Genomic DNA, 26,593 nt, shown 5'->3' on the forward strand with positions numbered 1-26,593 from the left:
GCCTGCATGTCCACAACTACAAGTTCAAGTGCCCTTGCTTCTGCGATCCAAACAAGATAAAGGAGGAGAATTTTTCCAAGAGGAGGTATGTTTCTCTATGCTGTTTAATGTTTTTACTTGTGCCACAGAATATTTTGTGCAGAAGACACACAGATTTGTGCAGAACCCATAGCAAGGATTAAATTAGGTATAGTTATACTAGCGCACATACAAAATCTGGATTAGCTTTGGGTTTAAGAAAGTCTAGGTAAAATATTGGTAATGTTTTAGCCTACTTGCTTAAAACTTCTAAAGCTTTCTGCAAGATTCAAGGAAAACTATGAAATGTCTATGATGTCTGTTGCGTTATCTGACATTTGTTATCTGACATTTATTTTGCAGTAATTTAAAAAAATTGCTATTTTCTGTACCTATTCTATAAATTAATTTAGAAATATGTAGATTTCTATTTCTTGAAAAAAAAAAATCACAGAATCTTGGGATATTTGAGGCTGGAAGGCACTTCTGAAGATTATCCTGTTGCACTCTTTGTTCAGAGCAGGGCTAGCTACAGCAGATTGCTTCAGGCTTTGTCTGGACAGGTTTGAACATCTCTAACGTTGGAAACTCCACAATATCTCTGGAAAAGCTGTTCCAGTGGTTGATCACCCTCACAGTAAAAGGTCTTTTCTTGTGTTTAAATGTATTTCCTGTATTTCAGGTTTTGTCCATTGACTCTTGTCACTGGGCACCACTGAGCAGAGTCTGGCTCCATCTTCCTTGCTCCCTACGGCTGAGTATTTATACACATGGATAAAATACCCCTGAGCCTTCCTCTCTCCAGGTTTAATAATCCCAGCTTTCTCAGCTTCTCTTCATATGTCAGACTCCTTAATTATCTTTGCAGCTCTTTGCTGGACTCTCTCCAGCAGCTCTGTATCTTTCTTGTACTGGAGATCCCAGAACTGGACCCACCACTCCAGGTCTGGCTTCATCAGTGTTGAGCAGAGGGGAAGGATCACCTCCCTCGACCTGCTGGCAACACTCTGATGCAGCCCTGAGTGCCTTTGACATTCTCTTCTGCAAGGACTCATTGCTGGCTCATGGTCAGCTTGTTGTCCACCAGGAGCCCCAGGGCCTTCTCTGCAAAGCAACTTTCCAGCAGGTTGTCCTCAGCCTGTGCTGGTGCCTGCACCTCCCCAGGTGCAGGACTCAGCACTTCCTTTTGCTGGATTTCATGAGATTCTTGTCAGCCCATTTCTCCAGTCTGTCCAGGTCACTCTGAAGTAAAATAGTGGTACATCAACCACTTGTTCCAGTTTTATATCATCTACAGAAATCAAAATACTGATCTAAAGACTGAACTGATTCTGAGAAAGTTGCATTTAGGTAGCAATTTCAGAGGAATATTTCATTGCTTGGTATCTGGTGTAAGGTTTCTACTCCTATTTCTATGCCTCCTGGTGTGTTTAGCCAGTGTATGGTACTGTCTATATGTCTGCAATATATAGGCATCAGTTTCTCTGCAGTGTATAAGCATCAGTTTATCTGCACATCACCCTATGAGTAAAATTCAAATTTTCTCAAAGTGAGCAGGAGTAACTTTCCCAGAGCCACTCAATAAAGTCACTGGTAAAGCTGGGAATTAGAACTAAGGAACCTTGGTCTCAGGTGACATTTTCTGGTAGCATCCTGCACTCACCGCCTAAGAGTGAAGACAATAGACTGTACAGACTAAGAGGGTAAGAATTCAAAGTGCTTAAGTCAGTATTTAAAGGATACTTTCCATAAAAACTACTATAGACATACCACAGCTTTTAAATGTGACTGTATTTTCCTTCTGACATGTGATACAGAGATCATTCTCCAGCAGACTGAGTTTGACTGTGCCTTGCTACAGAAGACAAAATGGGCTCATGCTTGCTAGCATCTAACTTACCGGGAATATAATCACTACTGCTGAGTAAAACACATCATACATCATGTAACATTAGATATAAGTTTAGCAATGTTTTCCTTGATAATATTTTGCTAGGGAAAAATTTATACATGCAGGCTCTGCACATACCTCTAAATGAAAGAACACTCTAAGGCCAAGTGTCACTGGCTGGTTCATATTTACATAGCTTAAGTGGATAAATTAGGTTTATAGCAAGCCTGTCTTGGAGAGACCTAGGGAGTGAGCTAAGAATTGAGGAGCGTGGAAAATAGGTGTTTGAGTCCCCTCTGGGGCCCTCCCCTACATAGCAGGGTAGACACACGCTGAGAGGTCAAGATACTTGTGAGGCTAGCCAGGAAGAAAAAGGAAAAAATCAAAGTAGAAACAAGCATAGAGTTAAGGATGGGGGGGTTTCATCCTCACAGATTCTATATTACCTCCTATATAAATGAAATATGAGGAAATACTACTTACATGAGAATATGTACGTTTCTTCCAATCTGATCCTCCAAAAAACACTCCCAAACATTTTGACATAAGTATGTGTTCCCTCTGATGCCTTCAGTCCTGAGGTTTGTTCAGAGCAGAGGGAGCTTTACCACATCTCTCTGCAAAAAAAAACAGCCTGAGAGAGGGGGGAGGTCCTGGAGGCAGCAAGTTCCTACAGATGTCGTGCTGGAGCCATTTGCCTGGCCACTGGGCAGAAGGTATGGATTGCTCAGGTAAATGGCTTAGGTCTCACCACAGCTCCTTCAGGTCAGAGAAAGCCAGGGAACCTGGCTATGTGTTAGTACATTTAGCTGAGGAGAACATAGGCACAATCCAACACTAAACCTGTCTTGTGCAATTTGTTTTAAAAGTCAGTCATCTGTGAAACCCAAATCCTTAGGGAAGCAAACTCTCTTAGTACTGTGGTCAATGGAAATGGCCATTTCTTCTGAGGAAAGTGAATGCTTACAGGCCCTGATATTCCCACTGACAATGACATGTCCAGAGCCTGGAGGCAATGGTGCCAGGAAGTACCCCTCTAAGCAGTCAAGGTGCAGATGACTCCTTCAGCAGTGCTCCAAACAAGCATTTCCATGAGACAACATAAAGAGTGCTATCAGTATGGGACTGTCATGTGTAGGAAACCTGAGGGAGACTTTGAAAGCAGAGGAGTCATGAAAGCAGAAGAGGGAGACAACAAGAATAAAGAAAAGACTATAAAGAGAAGGTGAGCAGACAGTTGTCAGAGAACAGGAAAACAAGTGCCTAAAAAGGAACATAGGATGCAGAAAGAAAGACAAAAGATTAAGAGTGACTGAACAGATGGAAATAAATGGAGAAAATTATGTTTATATGAAAAGGGACAGCCTAGAAGGACAGGAGGTCTCGAGGTTCCTATGTGCATTACTGTGGTAATTGCTGTTGAGACCAATATCTCACAAAGCATTTCACAGCCCGTCCTCCATACTGGTTGTACTTAAGATTCTTCAATATCACTTCTCAGCAGCTGTGGCCACATCCTTAATGTAGCATGATAATCTACAAAGAAAAGATTGATGCTGCAAAAGATAAGCAGAGAAGAATCAGGCTACAGTGAATCGTTTGTCTCTGTTGCAACCCTGACACTGTGTCCTGCTTGATTCCTGAAGTCCACAATGGACAGGTCACATCAAGACAATTTCCATGAAATGTGATATGCCTCCTGGAAATATTCAAGAATATTCCAGCTTGCTTGGATGTTCTGGCTGGCTTTTTGCTTTCACCACAGATGGAGTCAGTCTGGAATCAGCACTCTGAAATGACCATAAAAATGAGTATAGAATAACAGACAAGTAATAAAATATTACCATGTTTCTCTTTCTCATGAGTTTGTAAGAATTTGCCTCACAGTCTTAGAATTAAACCTAGACATAAAATCAAAAAAATTGCTACTAGGAAGTTACACTACTAAAATATACTCAAAAAACCCCATTAACGCTGCTGCTTCTTCTTGTAGGAAAAAAAAAAAAAAACAAACAACCAAAAACAAAAACCCAAAACAACAGAAAAACAAATGATGGGAATAGAAAATCTGTTACAAAGGGTTTTAACTTCCTCTGAGAAAAGGAAAATGGTACCTAAGACACAGATGTGTTTGATAAGAGCTCCACACCATGTAAATGAATGTGGATTTGCCCTTTGCAGGTACTCACACTTCCTTAGTAATTTAAATTTCCTACAGTGATCTATAAAATCTGACTCCTTGGTTTCTGACACTGCAACGAGAAAAAAAATATAGTAGACTTTTCTGGGGTGAGGGATGTAAACCTCTAAAAACAGAGGGAGTTAATCTAGTTTTAAGAGTGGAGAGTCATTTGTGATAGCAAACAGGAAAAAATTACTGTGGTGGTGTGACCTTGTCTGGTCACTGGGTGCCCACCAAGCCAGTCTCTCAATCCCCTTCTCTATTTTCTAATTCCCATCAGCAGGTGTATACTGTTTGTAATTATGTAAATATTCATTCTCTCAAAGACTTGAGAGTCACATTCTCTAAAATAGCTCTAAGCAGGTTCAGCATTTTTTCCTGTCCTCTCAAGTATATTTTATAGCCCAAGTTCAGTTGTATATCACAACATTGATTTTAGTTTAAAATTATTATGAATGTAGTTCTATGAGCTAGCATCTTATTTTAATTACAAAGCAGATATCTTCAAAGTTTATTAATGTCCATAGTAAGATTCAAAAGTTTCTGAACACAAAACGAATAATAACATGAATTGTGGAGTTCAAGATCCTTAGGGCTGCGAGAAGGGAGCACAAGCTCACTATCCTCGACTTCAGGAGAGTAGACTTTGGCCTCTTCAGGGATCTGCTTGGCAGAGTACCATGGGATAAAGCCCTGGAGAGAAGAAGGGCTCAAGAAAGCTGGTTAGTATTCAAGGGTCACCTTCTCCAAGCTCAGAAGCTATGCATTCCAACAAAGAGTAAAAAAGTCAGATAAAAATGCCAGGAGGCATGCATGGATGAACAAGTAGCTTCTTGACAAGCTTAAACATAAAAAGGAAGCCTACAGACAGTGGAAGCAAAGACAGAAAGCCTGGGAGGAATACAGAGAAACTGTCTGAGCAGCCAGGGATCAGGTTAAGAAGGCCAAAGCTCTGATGGAATTAAATCTGGCCAGGGACATCAAGAGCAACAAGAAAAGCTACTATAGGTATATCAGCTCTCTCTGGAAGGAAATGAGAAACCCAGTTATCCAGAAAATGGAAAAGGCTGGGGTACTCAACAACTTTTTGCCTCAGTCTTCACCACTAAGGGCTCCAGCCGCACTGGCCAAGTCACAGGAGACAAAGGCATGGACTGGGAGAATGAAGAACTTCCCACTGCAGAAGAAGATCAGGTTCGAGACCATCTAAGGAACTTGAAGGTGCAAAAGTCCATGGCACCTGATGAGATGCATTTGCAGGTCCTGAGGGAACTGGCAGATGAAGTAGCTATGCCACTCTCTATCATATTTGAGAAGTCGTAGTAGTGCAGTGAAGTTCCTGCTGACTGAAAAAAAGGGAAAGATAACCCCATTTTTAAAAAGGGACATACAAAAGACCCAGGGAACTATAGGACAGTCAGTCTCACCTCTGTGCCCAGCAAGGTCACAGAGCGAATTCTCCTGGAAACTATGCTAGGGCACATGGAAGATGTGATTCTCCCCTATACTCTGCTCTCATGAGACCCCACCTGGAGCACTGTGTTCCGCTTTGGGGTCCCTGACATAGGAAGGACATAGACCTGTTGGAGTGAGATCAGAAGACGGCCATGAAGATGATCGGGGGCTGGAGCACCTCCCTTATGAGGACAGGCTGAGAGAGTTGGGGTTGTTCAGTCTGAAGAAGAGAAGGCTCTGGGGAGACAGAAAAGATGGGGAGGGACTCTGTATCAGGGAATGTAGTGATAGGACAAGGGATAACCATTTTAAACTGAAAGAGGGTAGATTTAGATTACACATAAGGAAGAAATTCTTTACTGTGAGGAAGGTGAGGCACTGGAACAATTTTCCCCGAGCAGTTGTGGCTGCCCCCTCCCTGGCAGTGTTCAAGGCTGGGTTGGACGGGGCTTTGAGCAGCCTGGTCTAGTGGAAGGTGCCTCTGCCCACAGATAATCCTTAAGGTGCCCTCCAACTCAAACCGTTCTATGATGATAGCAAGGAAAGTGTAGAAAAAATTATCATCTTTAATAGTGAGATACAGCAAACTACACCTAACAATTGGGATCCTTTAGTATGTATTAGTATATACTAGTATTATGGAATATACTAATATTAGTATATTTCCATGAAAAGAGGTGAGATGTGAGGGACAACATATTAAAAAAAAATTGTTCAAGTTAGTCAGGAACTGACAGAAGTGTAATCAAGTTTATGGTAAATGCTGCTATTTGGGATATTCAGGACAATGGAAAAGCAGCTGAAACCAGGGCTATCCAGTGCCAAATAGCCTTTGGAAAGGCCCCATCAAAATTCCAGCTCCTAAGGTATCTTTCTGAATGGAAAGCTGTTCTTAGCTGATCTGTGGTCAGAAAATGAAAAGATGATAGAAAATAGCACTAAATTGGTAAATAACATGCAAAACCAATGATATGTCCACAGTCAGCTTTGATCTTGGCCTCCAGGAAAAGAATGAGAAATGATTCAGGGCATTGCTCTAAGTATTATTTTAAGGGCTATTAAGTTCTTACTACATGAAATCTTGAAATAAGTCCCAAAAGACTTTGAAAAAAGACTGTAGATTTGCCATAGTCAAAATAAAGGTAAGCAGGTCAGCATTTAATTCCTGCTAAAACTTGACAGAGATTGAGACCTTTCTCTTCCTGCTTTGCTTAGTTCAGATCTCACGGACATTTTCCATGCACTCCTAACACATGCTGGCAGGAGCAGGTATAGGCTCTGAACATGCCTGGTGCGGTGATGCTGGCTTTAACAGAGCATTCACAGAGAAGTGAGTCATTCACAGCCTGACACAACAAAAAGCCAGACCACCCACTTCCCAAAAGATGCCTTCAACAAATGGTTGAAAACCAGTCTAAATGCTCGCTTTGCAGCAGAAGCTGGAGCACTGAGTAGGAAAATCTGCAGTGATGTTCACAGGATCAGAAAGCAAGAAAACCTGACTTTCTGATCGAATGGTTAGGATAGATACGTGGGACAACAGTAATCCTAAATCGTGGTCTCTGCACCAAATACAGTGAATGTATCATTCGTTGAGCATGACTGTACATATCATAATGACAGTCCGTGGCCTCTCTATCTCAAACTGCTGTGTTGTAATAGACAGTAGTGAGCCTGTACAGTTCTTTCAAAGAAGATGGAGGTATGCAAAAAAATGCATACCCTCTGCTTGTTTTTTTTAAAGATTTTTTTTTCTAGGGATGAATTAGACAGCATCTTTGACTCCTTCAATGAAAATAAAGAAAAAGTTTGCAGAAACCAAAGTACACTTTGGCATAATTTTTCTTTTTTCTTGTTTTTTTCCTGAGGATTTCATTCTCACTTTCCAGAGAAGAAAATATGTTTGATATTCTTGGACTCATTTGTATGATTTGGTGGTGTATGCTGCTATTTCATCCCTTGCATGCTGACATCCAGTGTATGGGGTGTAAGTACATTTTTGCAGATATAATCTGAGAAACAGAGTTTAATTCATTTATCAGAGATATATGTAATTAATTTGGCAATTATCATGTTAGGCCTGACAGATACTATCCTCTGCATTCAACAAAAACAATAGTGTATTTTTACTGAACTGATTCTGTAACACTTGCAGCAGAGGCACAAGAATCACCTATTACAAATGTGAAAATGAACTGGAGAAAAATGAGATTGAACTGGGAGAGCAGCAAGAACTTCTCTGAGTACAAATGTACCATCATAAACAGGAACATGGAAAATATAGACATAAAGGTAAACTTGATATTCGTTGAGATAAATAATCGCACCTTTACCTTTTATCAATTACACTTACTTTGAAAAAAATGAATCAGTTGCAGGTAAAATCTGATCAGTGATTGTTTGCAGTCTATAGCTTGATCTGTCAGGGGCTGTGGGAAGCCATCACCAATGCCTGGGTGCATTTGCTGCAGGAGGAGCACCCTGTGCATACCACAGAACTGAAGTTCTGGTTCCAAAATGGAAAGGAGGTGATAGGCTGAACTTTACCTATGTTGAATCATGAATAGGGAAATCGCTGCTGAAAAAAGGGGGCTGTGAGACTGAGACTCCTAGAGAATTTAGAGACAGAGCAAGAGACCTTCTGAATTAAAAAAATTAATTCCCCAAACACTGCCATGGATTTTCATTATCTCAAGTTCTTTCCTTGTTTCCCAGTAAACTGGATCATGCCTGTAGCACAGGTTGTGTTATAAATGCACATTATCCAAAGAGAAAAGTAGAAAGCTTGACAGAGAGATACAGATAAGCTTATTTAGCCTAGCAAAGCCAATGCCTTAATTAGAAATACATATTACAAAAACACATCACACCTTTACTGAAGATTATGAGTGTAATGCTGTAGACACCTTTCTGACCCCTGGGGAGGTCAGACAAGGAATTCTATTTTGCCTAATCTTTTGACTAAATTCTATTGTGGTTCCTCTATTTATTAACCATCTTCTGTTATGCCACTGGGGTATTATTAGCCTTCTCTAATAGTTGCACACTAGTGTAGCATCCAACTTCTGAGCTGCAAACTTTTTTGTGTAGTTCTGGTTTTGATCACTCAGCTCCTACATCATCCTCAAGTGGTACAGGACAGAGTTTGCTCTTGAGCCTAAAACACGTACATATACAGGCAAGATTTTGGCCCTATGAATTGAATTTTTGAGTTGAAATTCCATAGCCACCATCATCTAACACCAGCAGAAGAAAAACAGAGAAATAAAACATGAACTTGTTTTTTTTTTTTTTTTTTTTCCAGGTAAATAGTCCACTATGCAGGTATCCAATGGAACAAGACATGTCTCTGCACAAAGGGGTATTCTTTATCATTGAAGTGCCAAACACAAACATCTCAAAGAATTGCACCTTTATCCCTGGAGGTAATGTCTATAGTCTGGGTAAGGTTTTCTCCATTTGCAATTTTTAAAGATAAACATTGCCTTAGAAAACAATTCCTTACACAGTAGTTAACTATTTAAAATGATCTTTTGCAGATCTGCTAAAATAATTTGCTTTATAATGAATAGTCCCACAATTCTGCAAGTCATGCATTACTACAAATGTATCAGTAATTGCATTATTCTCTTTCATACTAGGGCTCCAAAATGCCACTAAATTACAGTGGTTTGAGGGTGGATTTAAATAACTGTTCTGGCTTACAAATTAAGATGTTAGTGTCCATTTCTTTATTAAATGTTTTTCTGCTGGGCTGCTGGTGAGTTTGTCAGGAGCCAGACCATAGAGCTAGCTAAGGCACAGTCTCCAGAACAGTGAAACTCATAAAATGGGAGGAGAGGAACAAAAATGCCAGTGATAAGCAGCTAGAGGCAAACCGAACGTAGAAATCTCCTAATCTGGCCCTGGTGTGCACATTCACATGTGCGTGCGCGCGTGCGCACACACACACACACACACACACACATAGAATCACAGAATCATTCAGGTTGGAAAAGACCCTTGGGATGATCAAGTCCAACCATTAGCCCTACTCTACAAAGTTCTTCCTGACACCATATCTCCCAACATCTTTTATAAAACACATCCAGGGATGGTGACTCCACCACATCCCTGGCCAGCCTATTCCACTGTCTGACCACTCTTTCTGTGAATTTTTTTTTTTCCTAATGTCCAGTCTGAACCTCCCCTGATGCAGTTTAAAGCCGTTCCCTCTTGTTCTATTGCTAATCACCTGTGAGAAGAGACCAGCCCCAACCTCTCTACAATGTCCTTTCAGGTAGTTGTAGAGAGTGATGAGGTCTCCCCTCAGCCTTCTCCTCCTCAAACTGAACACTCACAGCTCCTTCAATCGCTCCTCATAGGATCTGTTCTCCAGGCCCTTCACCAGCTTTGTTGCCCTCCTCTGCACTCACTCCAGCTCCTTGATATCTCTCTCATATTGAGGTGCCCAAAACTGGACACAATACTCCAGGTGTGGCCTCACCAGTGCAGAGTACAGGGGACTATCACCTCCCTACTTCTGATGGTCACACACACACACAGACATGTGTGCTCCCTCAGCTGCTGTGCACACATGAAACTGTTTACAAAGACATTCTGACATATGGGAGTTATTCGAGTGGGATTTAGGCAGATCCTAAATTCATAATTCCAAATCTGAAGTTTTACAGTCCATTTTCCTCTTCCTTCTCAAGTCAGAGTTCTCCTCCACTAAAGCTGCCAAGTCACCAGTGCTCCTGCATCTGTGCAGAACTGGGCTATTTCAGACTTGACAGAGATGACAAGATTAGCAGCTTGCTTATATCTGAGCAGAGAAAGAGGGAAACTCATCTCTTCCTAGGGACTTGACAGAGGAAACACTCTCACGGTGACCCTCAAAATATAAGCCAGGACACATTGCCTCTTGAAAAAACCTCTTGCTTTTGGTGTTCCTCCCCAGGTGGCCTTAGCCTCCAAGCATGCAGGTTCTCCAGGGGATTCCCCCTTGCTTCCACAGGATGCCCTCAATATTGGGCGCTGGAGGCAGTGGTAGAAGAAGCCTCCACCCTTTCGCTGAAGTTGGGGCACACCACAAAAAGAAGCTAAAAATTGGCTGAAGGAGAAGAGAGACGGAGGCTGAGCATGCCTGCACAGCTGAGCCACAAGGGAGGTTCCAAAGAAATGAAGTTCCCACTTCAATGTCCTCCAGAAAAGGAAGAGGTCAAATCACTGTTGCCTGCATCAGGGTAGAAAGATAGAGCTGTTTGATTGGCAGGCAGAAAAAAGCCCAACCTTACTTTTAAAAGTTCAAGCTTTTTAAATGCTGTGTGTAAACAGGAGTGGATTCCTGGGCATTAATTGCAAAAGGAGAGATACTACTCTGTAGCACCAAGGATGGTGTTAAAAGACAATGTGCCTCCCTTTACCTGTTGAATGCTCTACTTGCTCCCAGGTTTCACATATCAGAGACAGTCAAAATAGGATGAGAGTTCAGCTTCCTCCCAGCTGTCATTCCTAACTGAAGCAATAATCAGCTGCAATTGCAGGTGTCTAACACATCTAAGCATGCACAAGATCCTTCAGTTTGGAGCAGTCACACGATTTTTCCTCATCATGGATATTCCTGTGTTTGCAGGCATGAATGGGTCAGCCATTGAAAACTTCTCCTGTGTGATTTATAACATTTCCCTCATGAAGTGCACTTGGCAGGCAGGCAGGGATGCTCCAGGAGATACCCAATATTTTCTCTACTGGCAGAACTCGAGGTAAGTAGGAATGCTTGAGTCTAGGAAAGTCTGAATTCTCATTTGACACATCACACTGCCCACGTTTAACTAAAATGCCTTGCTATATACAGAGACAATGATGTGATGGAATGTGAGCTTTACATTAAAGATGAAAATGGCAGAAACACAGGATGTAGATTCCAAAATGTGATGATAAAGACTGAAGGAGCTTACTTCCTGGTGAATGGGTCTAGCAAAGACTCCTTGATCCAGTTCTATGATGAGTACATTGAACTGTATAAAATTGGTAAGTGAATATTTTTATTTTATTACTGTTTTATGAAATAAGGAAGTGGGGAATGTTTCTCTGAAAATAAAAGAAGAATAAAATGTTTGTAGCCATTGCAGGATCCTGCACTGCAGGACAGACTTTGCTCCTGATAGCTGACAGAATATAGTTCCAAAAATTAACTAAAACAAGCAAAGGCAGAGGCACCCTGAAATAACTTCTTAGAGAAGTGATGTGAACATATCCACGGAATCCAAGTGATGAACTACAGTGGTTAATCTTTCAAGGCCACTTTTCTGATGGGCTCATTTTGCCAATCTTTAATTCCACACCTCTCTGTGAGCCACAAGAGCTACATGTCCTAAAACCAGAGGGAGGGTTCAACTTGCAAATTAAGACTGCATTATTTAAATATGTGAGTAGTTATGTGTAAACTATGTGTTTAAGCTCCAATAGAGATCTGGGACAGTATTCAGTTGCCTAAAAACATGCCTCTAGTGCCATTTGAGACACCCTCAGACACTTGAGGCATCCGCAAGGCTTGCAGATGTGGTCCAGTACCTGTGGTCCAGAGACCAGGGTCCTCCTGGGTGTCCTGTGTGGTCTGAAATGCCCAGTGTAAGACCAACTCCTGCCGAAGCTGATGCAGGCTGCAATGCCCAGAGCTATTCAGACAAGCACACTTGCCCAATGGTGTGTCAAACTGCTTTGCAGGCATCATGGGCACTACTGATGAGGTCTCTTCTGACTATAGTGGTTAGACACTTAGGTTACACGTAGTCAAGTATATTAAGATGATTTCAGATGACTTGATCTTCTACAGGAATAATACCACACACAGAGAAACTTCCATCTTTATACCTATAGAAATTGCCAACATGAAATTTAGACATAGAAGAAAATGGCACTCTCCTGATTGTACTACTGAATTACACAAAATCCTTCATACTTTTTCTATATGAACTTCAATTACTTCAGATGTCCAACAACTGAAGTGATATATTCCTGTTTTGCTAATATATTTTACTCATGTTTACTAGATAACATTCATTGACATCAGTTGTATATCAGTTGCCTCAACTTCACATGTATTTTGCTATGAACACGAGTTGTAGCTGATTACTGACCATGTCTACATTAATTATTTTCTTTCTTTCTTTCCAGAAATTCTCACTCCTCCATTAAATGTCACTGTCAATTGTACTAGAGATTCAGCAGGTTGCATAATAACATGGCAACCACCCCTTAGAAGTCATATGGAACATGCAAAGTGTTTTCAGTATGAAATTAGCATACAGAAAAAGGTAAAAACAATTTATTTATTTGGTTTTGGCACCATACATAAATACATGTATATCTATAATGTGGAAACTTCTGTTTCCTTTATTTATTAGCTTCTCTCATAAGCTGTGGTGTCCTCCTGCTCCAGCTCTGCTGGTCTTGGATCCCACAGCTTATTTCAAATTAATCAGAGGTGCAAAGCAGAAAAACAGAGGAGAGCAGGGAAATGTTATGAGGGGTCTCTGTCCAAAGACTGGGGGAGCACCTGGGGTGCTTTCCTGCATGAACACATCTCACAGGAGATGGCAGCCTTCAATCTGCAACAGGGGGCTGCCCTGGTGGCAGCCTCCAGCCCAGGCCAGGGCCCCCCATGCTCACTCTGCTTCCCAGGGCACCCCACCTTCAGCCACTCTGACAGCATTTTGCAGGTGCTGGAAATCTCACAGCTGCCCCTCAATTTCAACACATGAGACTGTTTTGAACCCCTCAGCCTCCATACTTCTCCAACACTCTGCCACTGTCTGTCGCCCTTTGGCAGCCTTCCTTCAGATGCTGTCCTTTCCCTGGAGCCTGGTTGAGCCAACCCAACCCCCTCTGTCTATGCAGTTTCCATCAAAACCTCCCTTCCAAAAACAGCACTGAAATAGAAGCCACTCTTCTGAAAAATTAGATACCAGCAACTCAAAGGAAAGTTCACATAGGTCCAGGGTAGACATCTGCAATGGATGTGTTTCCTTCTCAGTGAGATATCATCTACTCTCTCTGCAGTCAGGTTTGGTGTTACCCATCTCCTTCCAAGGTAGACGCCAGGCAGATTGTGTCCCTAAACTGCTTCTTTCGTTCTGATGGCCATAAGAGAGGAACCTAAAATGGCTATATCAGATATAAACATGCATGCACCAAAGTGAATTGAGATGTCTTCCACGTTATAGAAAGAGCACTGTCAACTTACCCTAGCGATCACAGGAAAAGTATAGAACAACACAGAGTGTGTGCTTTACTATAGCTGAGGTTTGTCTGGTTTTCATCAAGTATGATGGAGCAGAGAGGCCGAGGTGTCAAATCCTCCTCCACAGATCTCCGTGCCTAAAAGATCTGATTTCAACACCCCTAAGGACAAAGGGCAGGAAAATTCTTTAAGCCCAGAAGTTTGACAAGGAGGCAAGAAATATCACTCTTCCTCCCCATCCCTGGGATACCTTGGTATCTGTTTCAGGGAGCAATTGCAGTACACACAGCTTTCCAGCTGGCTGGTATAAATTGACAGTGAGATCTTGTGTGAAATAATTAGAATGTTTTACATAAAGATATAGTTACAACATATGACTTAAGCAATATTATCAAAACACATTATCAGATACATATTGCCTCTTCTTTTCCGTACCACAACAAGAATGGGTGGAGTTCAGTAGATTCCTACATTTGGCTGTGAAATTCATCTCAAAGACTGAGATGCCTTAATGTAGCTGTTTGCAAAGGAGCACAGATATCCTGTAACAGTCAATACACATCTAGGGCTTCATGTGCTGAGCAGTAGGTCCTCATTCCCCTTAGAGGTACTGAAGGTACTAGAGGTACCTACATGGAGATGGCAGATATAACTCACACCTTTCATGAGGGGCCATCAGAGGTAACACAGCTAAAATGGCACTGCACACCTAAAGCTTAAGTAACTCATTTGCACCTTCCCCATTCACAGCATGGTATGATGATTTCCATTGTGTCCTAAGTTGAAAGAGATCAGCTGACAATGAGTAATGGGGAAATATTAGTCTACTTTATAATGCAACATGCATGGCAGGTGTATTTTCTGAAATGAGACATTCCATCCAATAACATCTCTCCGACTTTTCCATAATGTCAGCTATCTTTCTGACATTACACGTGATAGATGTTTCCAAGAATTCAGCTTTTCATTGTTTTCTGCCATCCTTGCAAAAAATTATTGCTGTTGATTTTGTTCACTCATTTTTTAACTTACCTTTTTTCAAAATTTTCAGGTTCTTTGATCCAGGTCAGTGTTTGATTCTAGTTAATTAGATTTTGATTTTATGGGATGTGTAAGTAACTCTTCACAGTATTATGAGGAAGGCCCCTGAGTATGAATCCCTCAGATGCCTAACAAGAGACTTTGACTGTAAGGAGGATAAATTTGCTGTTCACATCAATTTTTTGCACCATGTTATCAAACTATTATTGTAAAATCACACTTCCAGATCTGCTGTGTTTGGAGGATAATTTGATTGCTTGCATAATTTGGATATACTTCTGCTGGATGAGAACGCATAGAACAAATATGCCCTTCAAGGCAAATACTTCTCACAACCACTGATAAATAATCCATGTTTCTTTCCATTTCTAAAATGGAAAACCCTGAATAAAGTGCTATATTTTTACTAGAGCAAAATATCCAATTGATTTTTCAGTTTAAAATTACTTATGATGTTTATAAGCAAGAAAATGAGAACAAAGGAGGAAGAAATTTGATTATTTGACAAGAGAACAGTAAAAATTAAGATTTGTCTTTGGTTTGCAGGATGAGCCCAAAGAAGAGAAAAAGGATCCTCCTGTTAGAGTAAGTATTCTTGTCATATACAAATTTGTGCTTTTGCCCACTTAAGCATATAAATGCCATTATATAAAATATACTGACTTCTAGATCTATAGTTTTTGTATTAACACAACAATGAAAACTCAAAAAAAATATGTTCCTGTGATATCTTTATGTGTAAGCTTAGTATGTCCCTTTTGGATGGGACGGCTTACACTAGGCAGAATTTTCCATACATTTCACAAAACTTCATACTTTCCATTTATTGCACAAATATATTTTGCTTAAGACAGATGTGACATTTTGCTTAATAAAAATTGGAAACATTCCCTTTTTGTATCTGTTGGTGGAAAAATACCACTGTAGTTCAGGACAGCTAGACAGAGGGAATGCTGAGATCTTCAAAACCTGTGGACATTAATACACTGTCAGTCTTCCCCTGACATGAGTGTTCCTCAAACCTGGAATCACCGTAGGCTTGGCAGATTCCAGACTTCATATAATTTATCATGAGCCCAGATAATACATATCTGTTATTGGACTGTCTTAAAACATTAAATCTGTTTAGCAAAGACAGACACCATCCAAGGCATATTTGCATGATTAATCCCTGTAAAGGTTGCAAGGTGAGTATACAGGGTACTTCTCCAGTTTCAGCTTTCTGTCCTGTTTTTTTTTTAGGATCCATAAACAAGGACAGGAGAAAAACAAGCGTCCTTAAAGCATAATAAAATAAATTAAAAATCCAATAAACTTCAAAATCCAATTTTAAACTTAAAAAACCCCCAGATTTAGTGGCAGGATGAACTGATTTATCATGGGTTTAAATTTGGGGAGAAGAATGTTTAACTAGTGCACACCTACAAAATCATATGAATTTGTTATATATAGAAACTGTATCAGGAAATCAAACCCCAAATTTTATTAGTATTTGCCTATGGGGTGAAATGAACAGTCTGACTGCTTTGCTTTGATTTTAGGTAAGGAACTACAGATATGAATTCCAAAATTACAATGAGAAAAAAAAATACATTCTGAAAATCAGAGCAAAGGGAAAAAACTGTCCTGTAAGCTCAAACTGGGGGGAATGGAGTGAGCCCATTGAGTTTGGTAAGATTGTGATTTTCTGGGTTTGTGTTTTGTTTTTTATTTTTTTTATTACCTTGTTTGACTACCTTTCTCCCTAACATTCACAGATATGAATAAAATCTTAATGCTTACCCAGTAACATGGAAGGAACCAGATGGAAATTATTAATGTGGAGGAAAAGCTCCAGTACTGTGGGAAACTGGCAATGAAGGCTGATACCAGTCTTTGATTAGTTGGAATTGTGAAGGCAGCAGTTACTCAGATACCAGGGCTACAGAAACAGGCTGAGAGAGACCCAGTCTTGTCTTCATTCTGAAGTTCTGAGGCTGCCTTTTAGTTGCTTAAGTTTTTGCCATGGATATTATCCCCTTCCTTCCACATCTTCCTTTTTACCCTTTCCTCAACAATCTTTTTACAGTTCCACCACTTTTGCTCTGTTATTCATTTCCTTCTGTTTCTTCTTCTCTCTCTCTTTTTTTTTTTTTTTTTTTTTTTTTTTTTTAAATTCTCCACATTTTAAACGTTTGAAATGGTTTAAAATGCATCAAGGGTACCTGAACTTTTTTACAAGGTCCTATAAAAAGTCAAGTTGAAGTCCTTCAGATTATTCAAAAAAAAACAAGTGAAATTTGCATTCGTAACTGACAGGCACACAGGCAGCATTTTGGCATGCTAAGAGATTTCTCTCTCTTGGATGTTTCAGGTCAAGGGAAAGATTACTTTATTTTTGTGATTTTATTTCTGATATCACTTGGAACAATCTCAGTGACACTGCTCCAATACTGTCTTTTCAAAAGGTAAATGAACCTTATTGATGCAGAAATTATAGAGTATTATTTCTATGGAACACATTCCTCCTTTCTCCTACCTTCCTACCTACAAACTTAAATAATCTGATTATCAGTGTCATGAAGTATTATTACCAGTAGTGTTGTGGATGGCACTTTGGCAGGCAAAATCAGTACACGTGAAAAAGGAGGAAATGATATTAAAGTTAGTAAGTGATTGATTCCATCAGATCCTCCAAAAGCACTTCTGTTCTTACTTTTAAGCTTTGAAGCCATTGGCTTCACACAGTACCAGACAAGAGGGAATCGGGACAAATGAACGTGTCATTATTTTGATAAAACTTCTTAGTGGTAGAAGAAAGTTATGTCATGTGATTTATTGAAAGTCATTGTTTAATAAAGTATTTACTGTGACTCTCATCACAAAATAAATTTTAGTTACCTAAGTGATAAATGTAACAATAGTTACCCACCAGTCTACACTAAAAATATTTTACTTCTCATTTAGTGATTTGTAGAGCAATAGGTATTCAATCTTGAAAGTAAAAAAATGTCTTTAAGGTACAACACAAAATGTTGTGTATGTTATATTACCAGTATTATAAACTTCTTCATAATCTCATTTTCTACCCAAAGATATTGCAGTTTCAAGAGCATATTTTCTCCTGTACCACAACCAAGAGACAAATTTAATGCATCAACAGATGAAGATATGCAGGTATGCTTTCTTTTCAATTCAGTCAAATTTGTTAACTATAAACCACGACAGGCCAAACACCAGAACTGGCATATAAAGATGTGTTAAATTTGATCCATTGAAAGCTAATTTGCTCTCAAGCAAACTACGCTGTTTTGAAACCAGAAATGCTCTATGCCAGTGCTGAGACCAGTGATTATCCTGTACATATTTGTAGCCATATTTTAAGACTAGAATTATCACTTTTTCTGAGACTGGTAATTTCTATGTCTACTGGTTTTGCTAGATTGCTGTTCGTACTTTGAAAATAACCTGCGAGGAAGCATTTTCATTAGCATTTTCAAATATCAATGATCATAATACAATGTGAATATATATTTTTTTAAGTCTGACCTATACCCATGTAAAAATCCTGTTGCCTTGAATCATGAAAATCAACAGGGCCAAAAAGTCTCAGCAGCTTAATTAGCCTTCCTCTTTGCTTCAGCATAGGATTAACTATGACAGTTTCGATGTTTTGTGCAAATTGTTTTCGACATATATTCTGTAGCATCCCTATGCAGTGTATTCTAATGTTTAATTAACCTTATTTTTAGAAAGCTTATTAATAGCCTGTTTTATGGCACTTAAAAGCAATTACTTCTCATCCTTACTCCTTTCCTGTTTACAGTATCTTACACACATGCACACTGTCAACAGCAACTAACTCTTCCAGTCTTTCTTCACATCATGACAACCAGGCTTCAAACCATTCATGCTTCTCTTTCGATTTGTTCATTTGAACAGTGGTTTGTATAGTGTCTGCACAGTGGAGGAATGCTTTGTATCAACTGGCTAATGCAAAGATGTAGGTTAAATCAATAAATCAGGATAGTTATTTATTGCCTACATTTCAGTGGACCACACTACCCTTTTCAATTAGGCTTTCAAAAATGACAGAAATTTTCCTTCAACTCTCTAGTTTTAGCAACATTGCCCTGACTGACTTGTCTTTGGTTCTACCATCTTTGGCTTTAATAGAAGGCAGGTAGCAATGTTTCCTCAAACACCTTAAGTCATAAATACCTGATATCTCACTTCGTATCAGTCTGTCAGAGCTAATGCTAGAGCAGCAGCAGTCCATAGTCCATCATGTTATTAAATAGTAATTGGTAGTAAAGCCACAAGCAGCCTTTCAAAAATTGCAGACTCTCCAATCGCTTGCTTTTACTAAACTTGAGGGGCTTCCAAATTCCTGTGCATATACTACGAGAATTACTCAAATCGCTCAACTACAACCCAGAAGCATTTGTGGATGTGGTTTTGCAAAGGGTGGCACAGGCACTTCCACGCAGGCAGCAACTTTTCAGCAGTCACTGTCAGAGTTCAAGTGAAGCCCTCAGCTCAGGTTGCCTCACACCTGCCAACAGGCACTGTGAAGATAAGTTTTAAGTCTCTGACATGTCTGAACAGTTTCTAGACTCTTCGTTGCCTATTATAATCTAGTCTTAAAGCCTAATTTTATTTTGCCTCTTCTCTCCACACTCAGGTATCTTTAACACTGACTGAATGGTGTAATACTTCAAAGCAGCCAATAAAGCACAAATAAGTTATTTCAGGAGAGTTCTCCTCCATTGAATACCAGGACTATCCTCCTGGCATTTAGTGCTAATATGTATGGGTTATTTTGAAACCTGTAATGTTCTTTGCTAATCACATCTTTTTAAAGCTCGTATTTCCTCATTTTGTTCCTACTTACTCAATGACCACCTTTCACATTTTCTTTTTATCCTGTTTCACAACACAACTTTTCCTTAGATTACTGAAAAACCTCATGATTTACAATCCTAACCTTCCTGCTCCAAGTTTGCATGTGTATCTTTAACACTTGTGTTGAAGAACTACCAGTTTTCCTATTTGCTGTGGCTAAGATCCTACCAATCAATTCACTCAGGGCCTCAGACACCTTGCATTCCTCTAATCCATTTTATTTTACTAATGTTCATTACTTTTAGGTTATTCTCCCCCCAAATGCTTTCCTCACCCTCATTCTCAACTATTTTAATACTCTGTTTTGCCCTTTTCCTGAATTAAATACATTCCAAGAGCTTGCAGGAATCTGTGTGCAGATGCATGTTTTCCTTGGAGAATGGCTGAGTAGCACAAAATACCATGGCCACAAAGCCCTGCAGTGTTTACTAATCCCAGACTTCCTAGACAAAATTCCCCACCAAGACATCCTGGTTTGATATTCTGTAACATACCCTCAATCTGACAGCAAGCTTGCTTCTGCTCCCTGCCTCAGCCAGTACTATCCCTTTTACACTCCCGAGTATTTTAAGCCCCAAACACTGTATCTGTACTACAATCTTATCAAACAACTTCCACTCCTGTAGAACTGTAGGTTGAGCAATGCAAGACCATATGATAGCATTCAAAATTATTTCTCTGTAAGTGTAGTTAATGCCTACATATGGAAAATTCCAGCAATAGTTACTGAATAAATTTCTTCTATTGTCTCAGTTAAGGTGGTCCAGCATTTCAATCTTTTATTCTTTTTCCTTCCCCTGACAAATGGCTGCTACTGATCATACATGTTAAAAGCCAAGCAATCCTTAACTGTCCTTAAAATGGTTTTGTCCTGCTTTGCAGACATTTCTAGTGTATTAAAACAGCAAGATGAGGTGGCTTTGGTACTGTCGTATTTAACATTTAGAAATGTTCTCTTATCAGCAGTGACTCTGTGGCTTATTTCACATTACAGAATTTTCTTTCTGTTTAGACAGAATACGTCAATCTACCAAAAAAAAGCTGTACTGAGGAAATAACTATAGTTGAAGAGATGACCTAACTTTCCAAACAGAAAACACACTTGGACTCCCCAACATGAAACAAAATCATGGATCTTCCTGACAAGTACTTCAAACCAGACTAGAAATTAATATAAACAACTATAAAAGTACTTGTCCCATAAAAACCCACCTAAAATGGAGGAGAGGCAAAAAAGTGGAGAAAATAATTTGTTCTTTTCCCTCTGCTCAGAGAAATAATACATGGCAGCTAAGCCTTTCTGCAAACATCTGCTGTGAAGACTTGCTTAAACCTTGCTGAGATTTTCTTCGCAATGTGAGACAAGGCCTCTCATCCACAACACAGAAGAAAGTTATTTCCCATCTTCATTATGATGCTTCTTTCCTCTGAATATAATGGTTTCCTATAGGATGAGAACACTACTTAATAATGCCACAGTTAATTTTCCCAGCTCAACTTTTTTTATACTGAGTATTTTCTTAAGCAGAAACTAGCTATCTAAAAATGTTTAAAATTGCCTTGCAACTAGCAATACCAAACTGTCAAGAGTATATTCAATAGACTTTATGCAAAACAGAAGTTGGGAAATAAAATGACACTTGCCAAAAGTAACTACTAATGCTGGGCTGCCAGTCAGCCATTTCATGAGCTCAGTACTTCCAGTGCAAATGTGAACCTCTGCAATATTAATATGGACTTAGCTCAACACAGATATTAATTAAATCTTAAAAGAACCCACCCCAATATAACAGCTGTGAGAATTGAAATGAAACCTGCAATGATTTAGGAACAGGATTTTAAATGTAAATATTTCCTCATACCAATGCCAATGCATTTTCTTTGTTCCCTTCAAAGTGTGCAAGCCCCATTTCCAATGCCTTTTAAAAACAATATAGGATTCAATGCCAGAATTTTCTTACACAAATTCCAGATCTTTTCCTGTTAAAAGCGTTTTTCAAAATAAATAAATTTCAATAAGTATTTCAATAAGGCAGAAAACAAATGCCTTTTTTAAAAGTCTCATTTATTGTTTGCCTCTTATGTTCCCACACTGCATAATCACATATTGAAAATTGCTGCTGCATGACTAAGGGAAGCCGTAAAAAAAAAAAAAAAAGAACACCAACTAGTACATGCTGAACACACAGCATAGGTAAATTGCAGTCCCACTTAAAAACACACCTACACTTGCATTGATTTTTCCTATTTCTTCTGGTTAAAACTTAGTTCTGAAGAGAGGAGGGAGGTAGGGTGAAAAACACCCTCCCCCCTCCTTTTAGGGGCTGCTCAAGTAATGGTCATGTTTGATTCTTCCTCACAAAGCCTGGGCCACCATACACTTATTGTGAGGTTATGTGAGGTATCCTATCATTATCTCTACCTTTCAAGCCACTCATGCAGAAAACAAACCTAAGCAGTTACGTAGACAAAAATTCACACACACACACCCCCCAAATGTAATTCTAACTGAAACAGCAAGTTGATTGGCAAGGTCAACATCAAGTGACCTGACTGCACCACAAAGGGAGCTACCATTACTGAACAGGATACAATCACTGGCAGTACATACATAGTTTGCTATCAGCATGTGTACAAAGTAGCTGTGCAATGTACTTACATTCACATTCAGATGTTGAAAGCAGTGCTTGTGCAACAGTGAAAGAAAAAAGGTAAATTATGTTTTGAGAAGATAATAATCAGCCAAAGCCAAGCAGTTAATTTAAATACTTCATCTTGAATAGGAACCTCAGAAGGCACACAAAAGAACTTGACAGCTCAGTCAGCCTTCAGTAACTCATACAGCGACATGGTTTCCTTCTCAAGATATAGGGAGAGTTCTTAAAAACCATGATCGGAAGATGAACACCTTGTTTTCCTTTACTGGTCTCCCTACCATGTCTTTGCAGATTACAAAGTACAAAAATTAAGATTACATACATATGAAGAACAGCACAGAGATATTACATTATCTCAAATGGCAGTATGAGAAATTATTCAGTCTGATTTTGGTCTTCTCACAATCTTCAGTTTGTATTGAAGGCTGACCTACCTTGTTCTTTATTTTACAGCTACATAGAAGCACACATACTCCTCCTCACACACCCCATCAGCTTCACCTCTTAGAATGAACCTCATTTCAGATTAAATTCACCTTCCACAGAGGTACTGACCACTGCTACAGATCAGGCCAAACAGTAACTTGAATCAGCATTTCCAAACAGCAGCAAGAATACAATACATCAGTTACTCAGAAGTTGAAGGCATTTACCAGGTTCCTGGGTTTTTGCATGAATGCCATGTTGCTTTCTACATTATTTTTTAAAAAATTATTTCATTTTAAGCTGTTTTACAAAGGGCAAGTACTTTTGGACTGTCTTTGGGACTTTGGGTTCTCCTACTACAACAAAAAAAAAATCCGTTATTAAATGATATGAGAAGTTCCAATTCAGTTTCTAAGAATCATGCAAAAAGCCACTTGCAGCAGCCCATCATACACTATCAGGCACAAAGAATGGGAGTGGTTTCTATTAGTATAGCCCATGCTTCCCCAACCCCACCAAGTTCTCACATTCAATTATTTAAAAAAAAAAAAAAAAATAAAAATCAAGCTTATTCTGTTACAGAGTGCAGTGTATCAGAGGAACCATTATCTGAAACAAGTTTTAAAACAGAAGAGGCTTTCCCAAAGCTTTTATATAATAATTTCAACACAGACAGAGTAAGTATGTTTATTGTTTTACAGCAGAATGCCCCAATTTAAGAACAAAATTGCTAGATGTTCAGCTGTGCAAAATGGTACATAGTGCTTCAGTACAAGTGGAAAAGAACATGATTTGTTAGCAAGTACTTTCAAATACAATTTTATGGTCCTAGAAGATAGGACTTGAAACCGGGGACTGATCCACAGGCAAACAATGCTTTCTGCCTAAATTGGACCCAGCCAGTTTGGACCCAGAACCAACGCCACTCATTCCTCAATGCTGGAAAAGAAAAACCACCACACTGAATTGCCAGATTCAGTGTCTTCATGCATGTTACTGAGAAATGGATCAGTCCTCTATGTCAGTTTCTAGCCCCATCTACAAATATCATCTGGCTCCGATAAATAAGACTCACAGGAATTTCTTGAAGGTCAATGGTCCATAATGGTAGTTATTCTACATGATCTGCTCGACTTGATTTCCAACTCTAGTTAGGCTGTTTAAATTACTTTCTTGAATTCATCATACAGCACAAGCACAAAAGCACCCCCCATGCCTCTGAGAACATTTGACCATGCACCCTTGAAGAACGCCTTTCCTCCCTCATCCCTTGCAATCTTCCTCCAGCAGTCAATTGTTCCAGAATACATGATATCAGCTGTAGAAAAAGAGCAAAGAGTAATTTAACTCCTGTAATTGTATCCAAGATGTTTTTAACTGCCCCATCTCACTCCTCTAGCTACTCTGTGATGTCCCAAACCACATTTTAAGACAGTAACACAACACTTAGTAGTTCAGGCAATAGAAACACTTCTTATCTGCCTGGCTAGTTACTAAAAGCCAAGTCACAAAAAATGTTAAGCCTTCTTTTTGGCAAGTATACTGTCCCCTAATTGCCTTCAGTTAATCTGTCATTGCAAACAGGCAGTCTGTTTGTCCCTCTCTTGTTCTATAAAGAAAAGTCCTCAGCATACTTCCTGACAAACACAAGTTGAGCCCTACTGCGTTTCCTCATATCATTGAAATGTAATATAGTTTAAGTCGGATTTATGGAACAAGAAACTGGACGTGCCGAGGGATGACTACTGGGAAAAAAGTCCACCTCAGTTAAAGAGCTGCACAAATGAACAGCCTACCTCCTTTGCGTCCTGACTGCATCATCATTCTACGCCGCACTGTATCAAAAGGATAGGAGACCACACCAGCCACAGCAGTCACCGTCTGGGCAATCATCCAACTGATAACAATATGAGTATTTCTGGGGTCTGGGAGCATGCCTGCAATGAAAAAAGTAATTAGCTTTTTATCTTGTACATCCTCCTCCCGTTCACTCACTGTATGACAGCTACTTCACTAGACAAACTATTATGAAACATTGTGAAGCCATACTTTGATGTTACAACAAGACACTTGATAAACTTTAAACGTGCTAAAGCATGTAAGAAACATTTAAGGAAATTCAGAGGACATTCTTCTCAGTAAAGAAAACAGGTTAACATTTAAGAACCAGGATACTTTCAGACTGTCCTGAGAAGAAGTCTTAACTATTCCTTTTAGAAATGAATGTCACTAAACTAAGTCACCGTCCCTGTGAATTACATTAGACTATAAGCTTGTATCAATGACCTCTATGCCTGAATGTCAAGCTCAAACACATGCTTTGCAAAAGCACCGCCCAATCCCATTCTGCTAAACACACTTGAATAGCTCCAATATAACACTAACACACAGAACAAATAAGAACTTAGAATTGTGTATGGTTACCAGCATGCTTTGCTGGCATTAGGAGAAACTCCTTTAAGTACATAACCAGGAGCATTTTAAAGCAGCCTGCTGCCACCAACACATGCCCGAGTTTTGTCCTGAACACTGCAGTGTCACTGATGTTGACACCAATATCCCCTTCCACCTCCGTGCTCACAGTTACTAGACACAGAGTAACATCTAAGAACGGCCACAGACAATACAATCCTGAAAACAGGTTTATCAGATCCCCTCTGAAGTGTTACCTTTTGCTGTATCATAGATCCCAAAGTAGGCAGCTCTATAGATGATGATGCCTTGCACAGAAACATTGAACCCCTGATACAAGCCACGCAGACCATCAGACTTGGTGATTTTGACTAGGCAGTCCCCAAGACCAGAGAATTCTCTGTCTGCGCCAGCTTTTCCAACATCAGCAGCCAAACGGGTTCTTGCAAAATCCAAGGGGTAGACAAAGCAGAGGGATGTGGCTCCAGCTGCACCACCAGAAGCCAGGTTACCAGCAAAATATCTCCAGAATTGAGTGTGCTTGTCTACACCTCCCAAGAACACCTGCTTATACTTATCCTTGAAGGCAAAGTTGAGAGCCTGAGTTGGGAAGTATCTGATGACATTTGCCAAGTTTCCTCGCCAGAAAGACAGCACTCCTTGTTCCTTTGGAATACGGACTACACAGTCGATGATACCCTTGTACTGCTTATCAGCGGCAATTTGCTTACTTGCATGTTGTACCTGCAAATAAATATATATATATATATATATTCTGACTATATGTCTTGACAGGCCTGCACTACAGCTGGGCTGCTACTATAAAACAAGGAGTTAAGTCTGAATGCCTGATGATTCTTGTGCACAGAGATTAAGCCTCTGTTAACCATGATAAACCATATGCAATAGCAAGCTTCCAAGGAAAAAAACAAAAAAGAAAAGCTCCTAGGTTGGTCTGAATCTTAAGACCAATACGACCTGTCATATATTCATTATTTTAGTGAAGACAAAAGAACTCGAGCATTAACAAGTTAACTCTCAAGAACTAAAAGTTTAGGTTTTGCCAACGCAAAACCAGAAACTATATGTGAAGGAAGAACCCCTGATAGGGGAGATCTAGTTACAATCCTAAGAACCAGAAAAAGGCTTCAAGCCGCTTCTCAGCTTCTTCAGAGCTCAGGGCTTGCCAAGATACCAAGGGTCAGCCGTGAGGAACAATGGCAACCACCGGACACGTACGTGAGGGCCGGGACTACCTCGGGCCGGCTGCCCTCACTGCCGGGGGCGGCCTGCGGGCGGAGGGGGCGCCTGCGCGAGCCGCATGGCGCCGACACGACTTCTAGCCGTCGGGAGGGGGGCGACAGGCGGAGCGGCGGAGGGGAGGCCGGCGGCCCCCGCGG

At 39.9% G+C, this 26,593-nt stretch overlaps 2 protein-coding genes across 2 annotated transcripts in view; one reads left to right on the top strand and one right to left on the bottom strand.

The window, feature by feature from the left end:
* Positions 1-23,145, top strand: LOC113476856 (granulocyte-macrophage colony-stimulating factor receptor subunit alpha-like). Its single transcript, XM_026842828.1, has 12 exons — positions 1-85; positions 7,415-7,533; positions 7,702-7,838; positions 8,851-8,971; positions 11,164-11,293; positions 11,386-11,561; positions 12,708-12,847; positions 15,361-15,399; positions 16,356-16,485; positions 17,168-17,261; positions 17,889-17,970; positions 20,711-23,145. Exons 2-12 carry the CDS (start codon positions 7,446-7,448, stop codon positions 20,777-20,779), a joined length of 1,206 nt encoding a protein of 401 aa, XP_026698629.1. The 5' UTR covers positions 1-85; positions 7,415-7,445; the 3' UTR covers positions 20,780-23,145.
* Positions 23,146-23,337: 192 nt separating this feature from the next.
* SLC25A6 (solute carrier family 25 member 6) overlaps positions 23,338-26,593 on the bottom strand; it is a 5,536-nt gene continuing 2,280 nt past the window's right edge. Inside the window, exons 3-5 of the mRNA XM_026846036.1 lie at positions 25,451-26,009; positions 24,578-24,718; positions 23,338-24,099 (exon numbers count right to left, since the gene is read on the bottom strand). Coding sequence (XP_026701837.1) covers positions 23,942-24,099; positions 24,578-24,718; positions 25,451-26,009 — 858 coding nt within the window. The 3' untranslated portion in view covers positions 23,338-23,941. The remainder of the gene's footprint in view (positions 24,100-24,577; positions 24,719-25,450; positions 26,010-26,593) is intronic.

The sequence above is a fragment of the Athene cunicularia genome, assembly GCF_003259725.1.
Source record: "Athene cunicularia isolate RWA chromosome 1 unlocalized genomic scaffold, athCun1 chr1_part1, whole genome shotgun sequence".
Classification (NCBI taxonomy): Eukaryota; Metazoa; Chordata; class Aves; order Strigiformes; family Strigidae; genus Athene; species Athene cunicularia.

What these genes read in the sequence shown, in the direction of transcription:
- LOC113476856 (XM_026842828.1), top strand. Translation starts at nt 7,446, where the DNA reads ATGTTTGATATTCTTGGACTCATTTGTATGATTTGGTGGTGTATGCTG. An exon ending in AAAAGGATCCTCCTGTTAGA is followed by an intron (nt 15,400 to 16,355) that starts GTAAGTATTCTT and finishes CTTTGATTTTAG; the next exon opens with GTAAGGAACTACAGATATGA. An exon ending in CAACAGATGAAGATATGCAG is followed by an intron (nt 17,971 to 20,710) that starts GTATGCTTTCTT and finishes CTTTCTGTTTAG; the next exon opens with ACAGAATACGTCAATCTACC.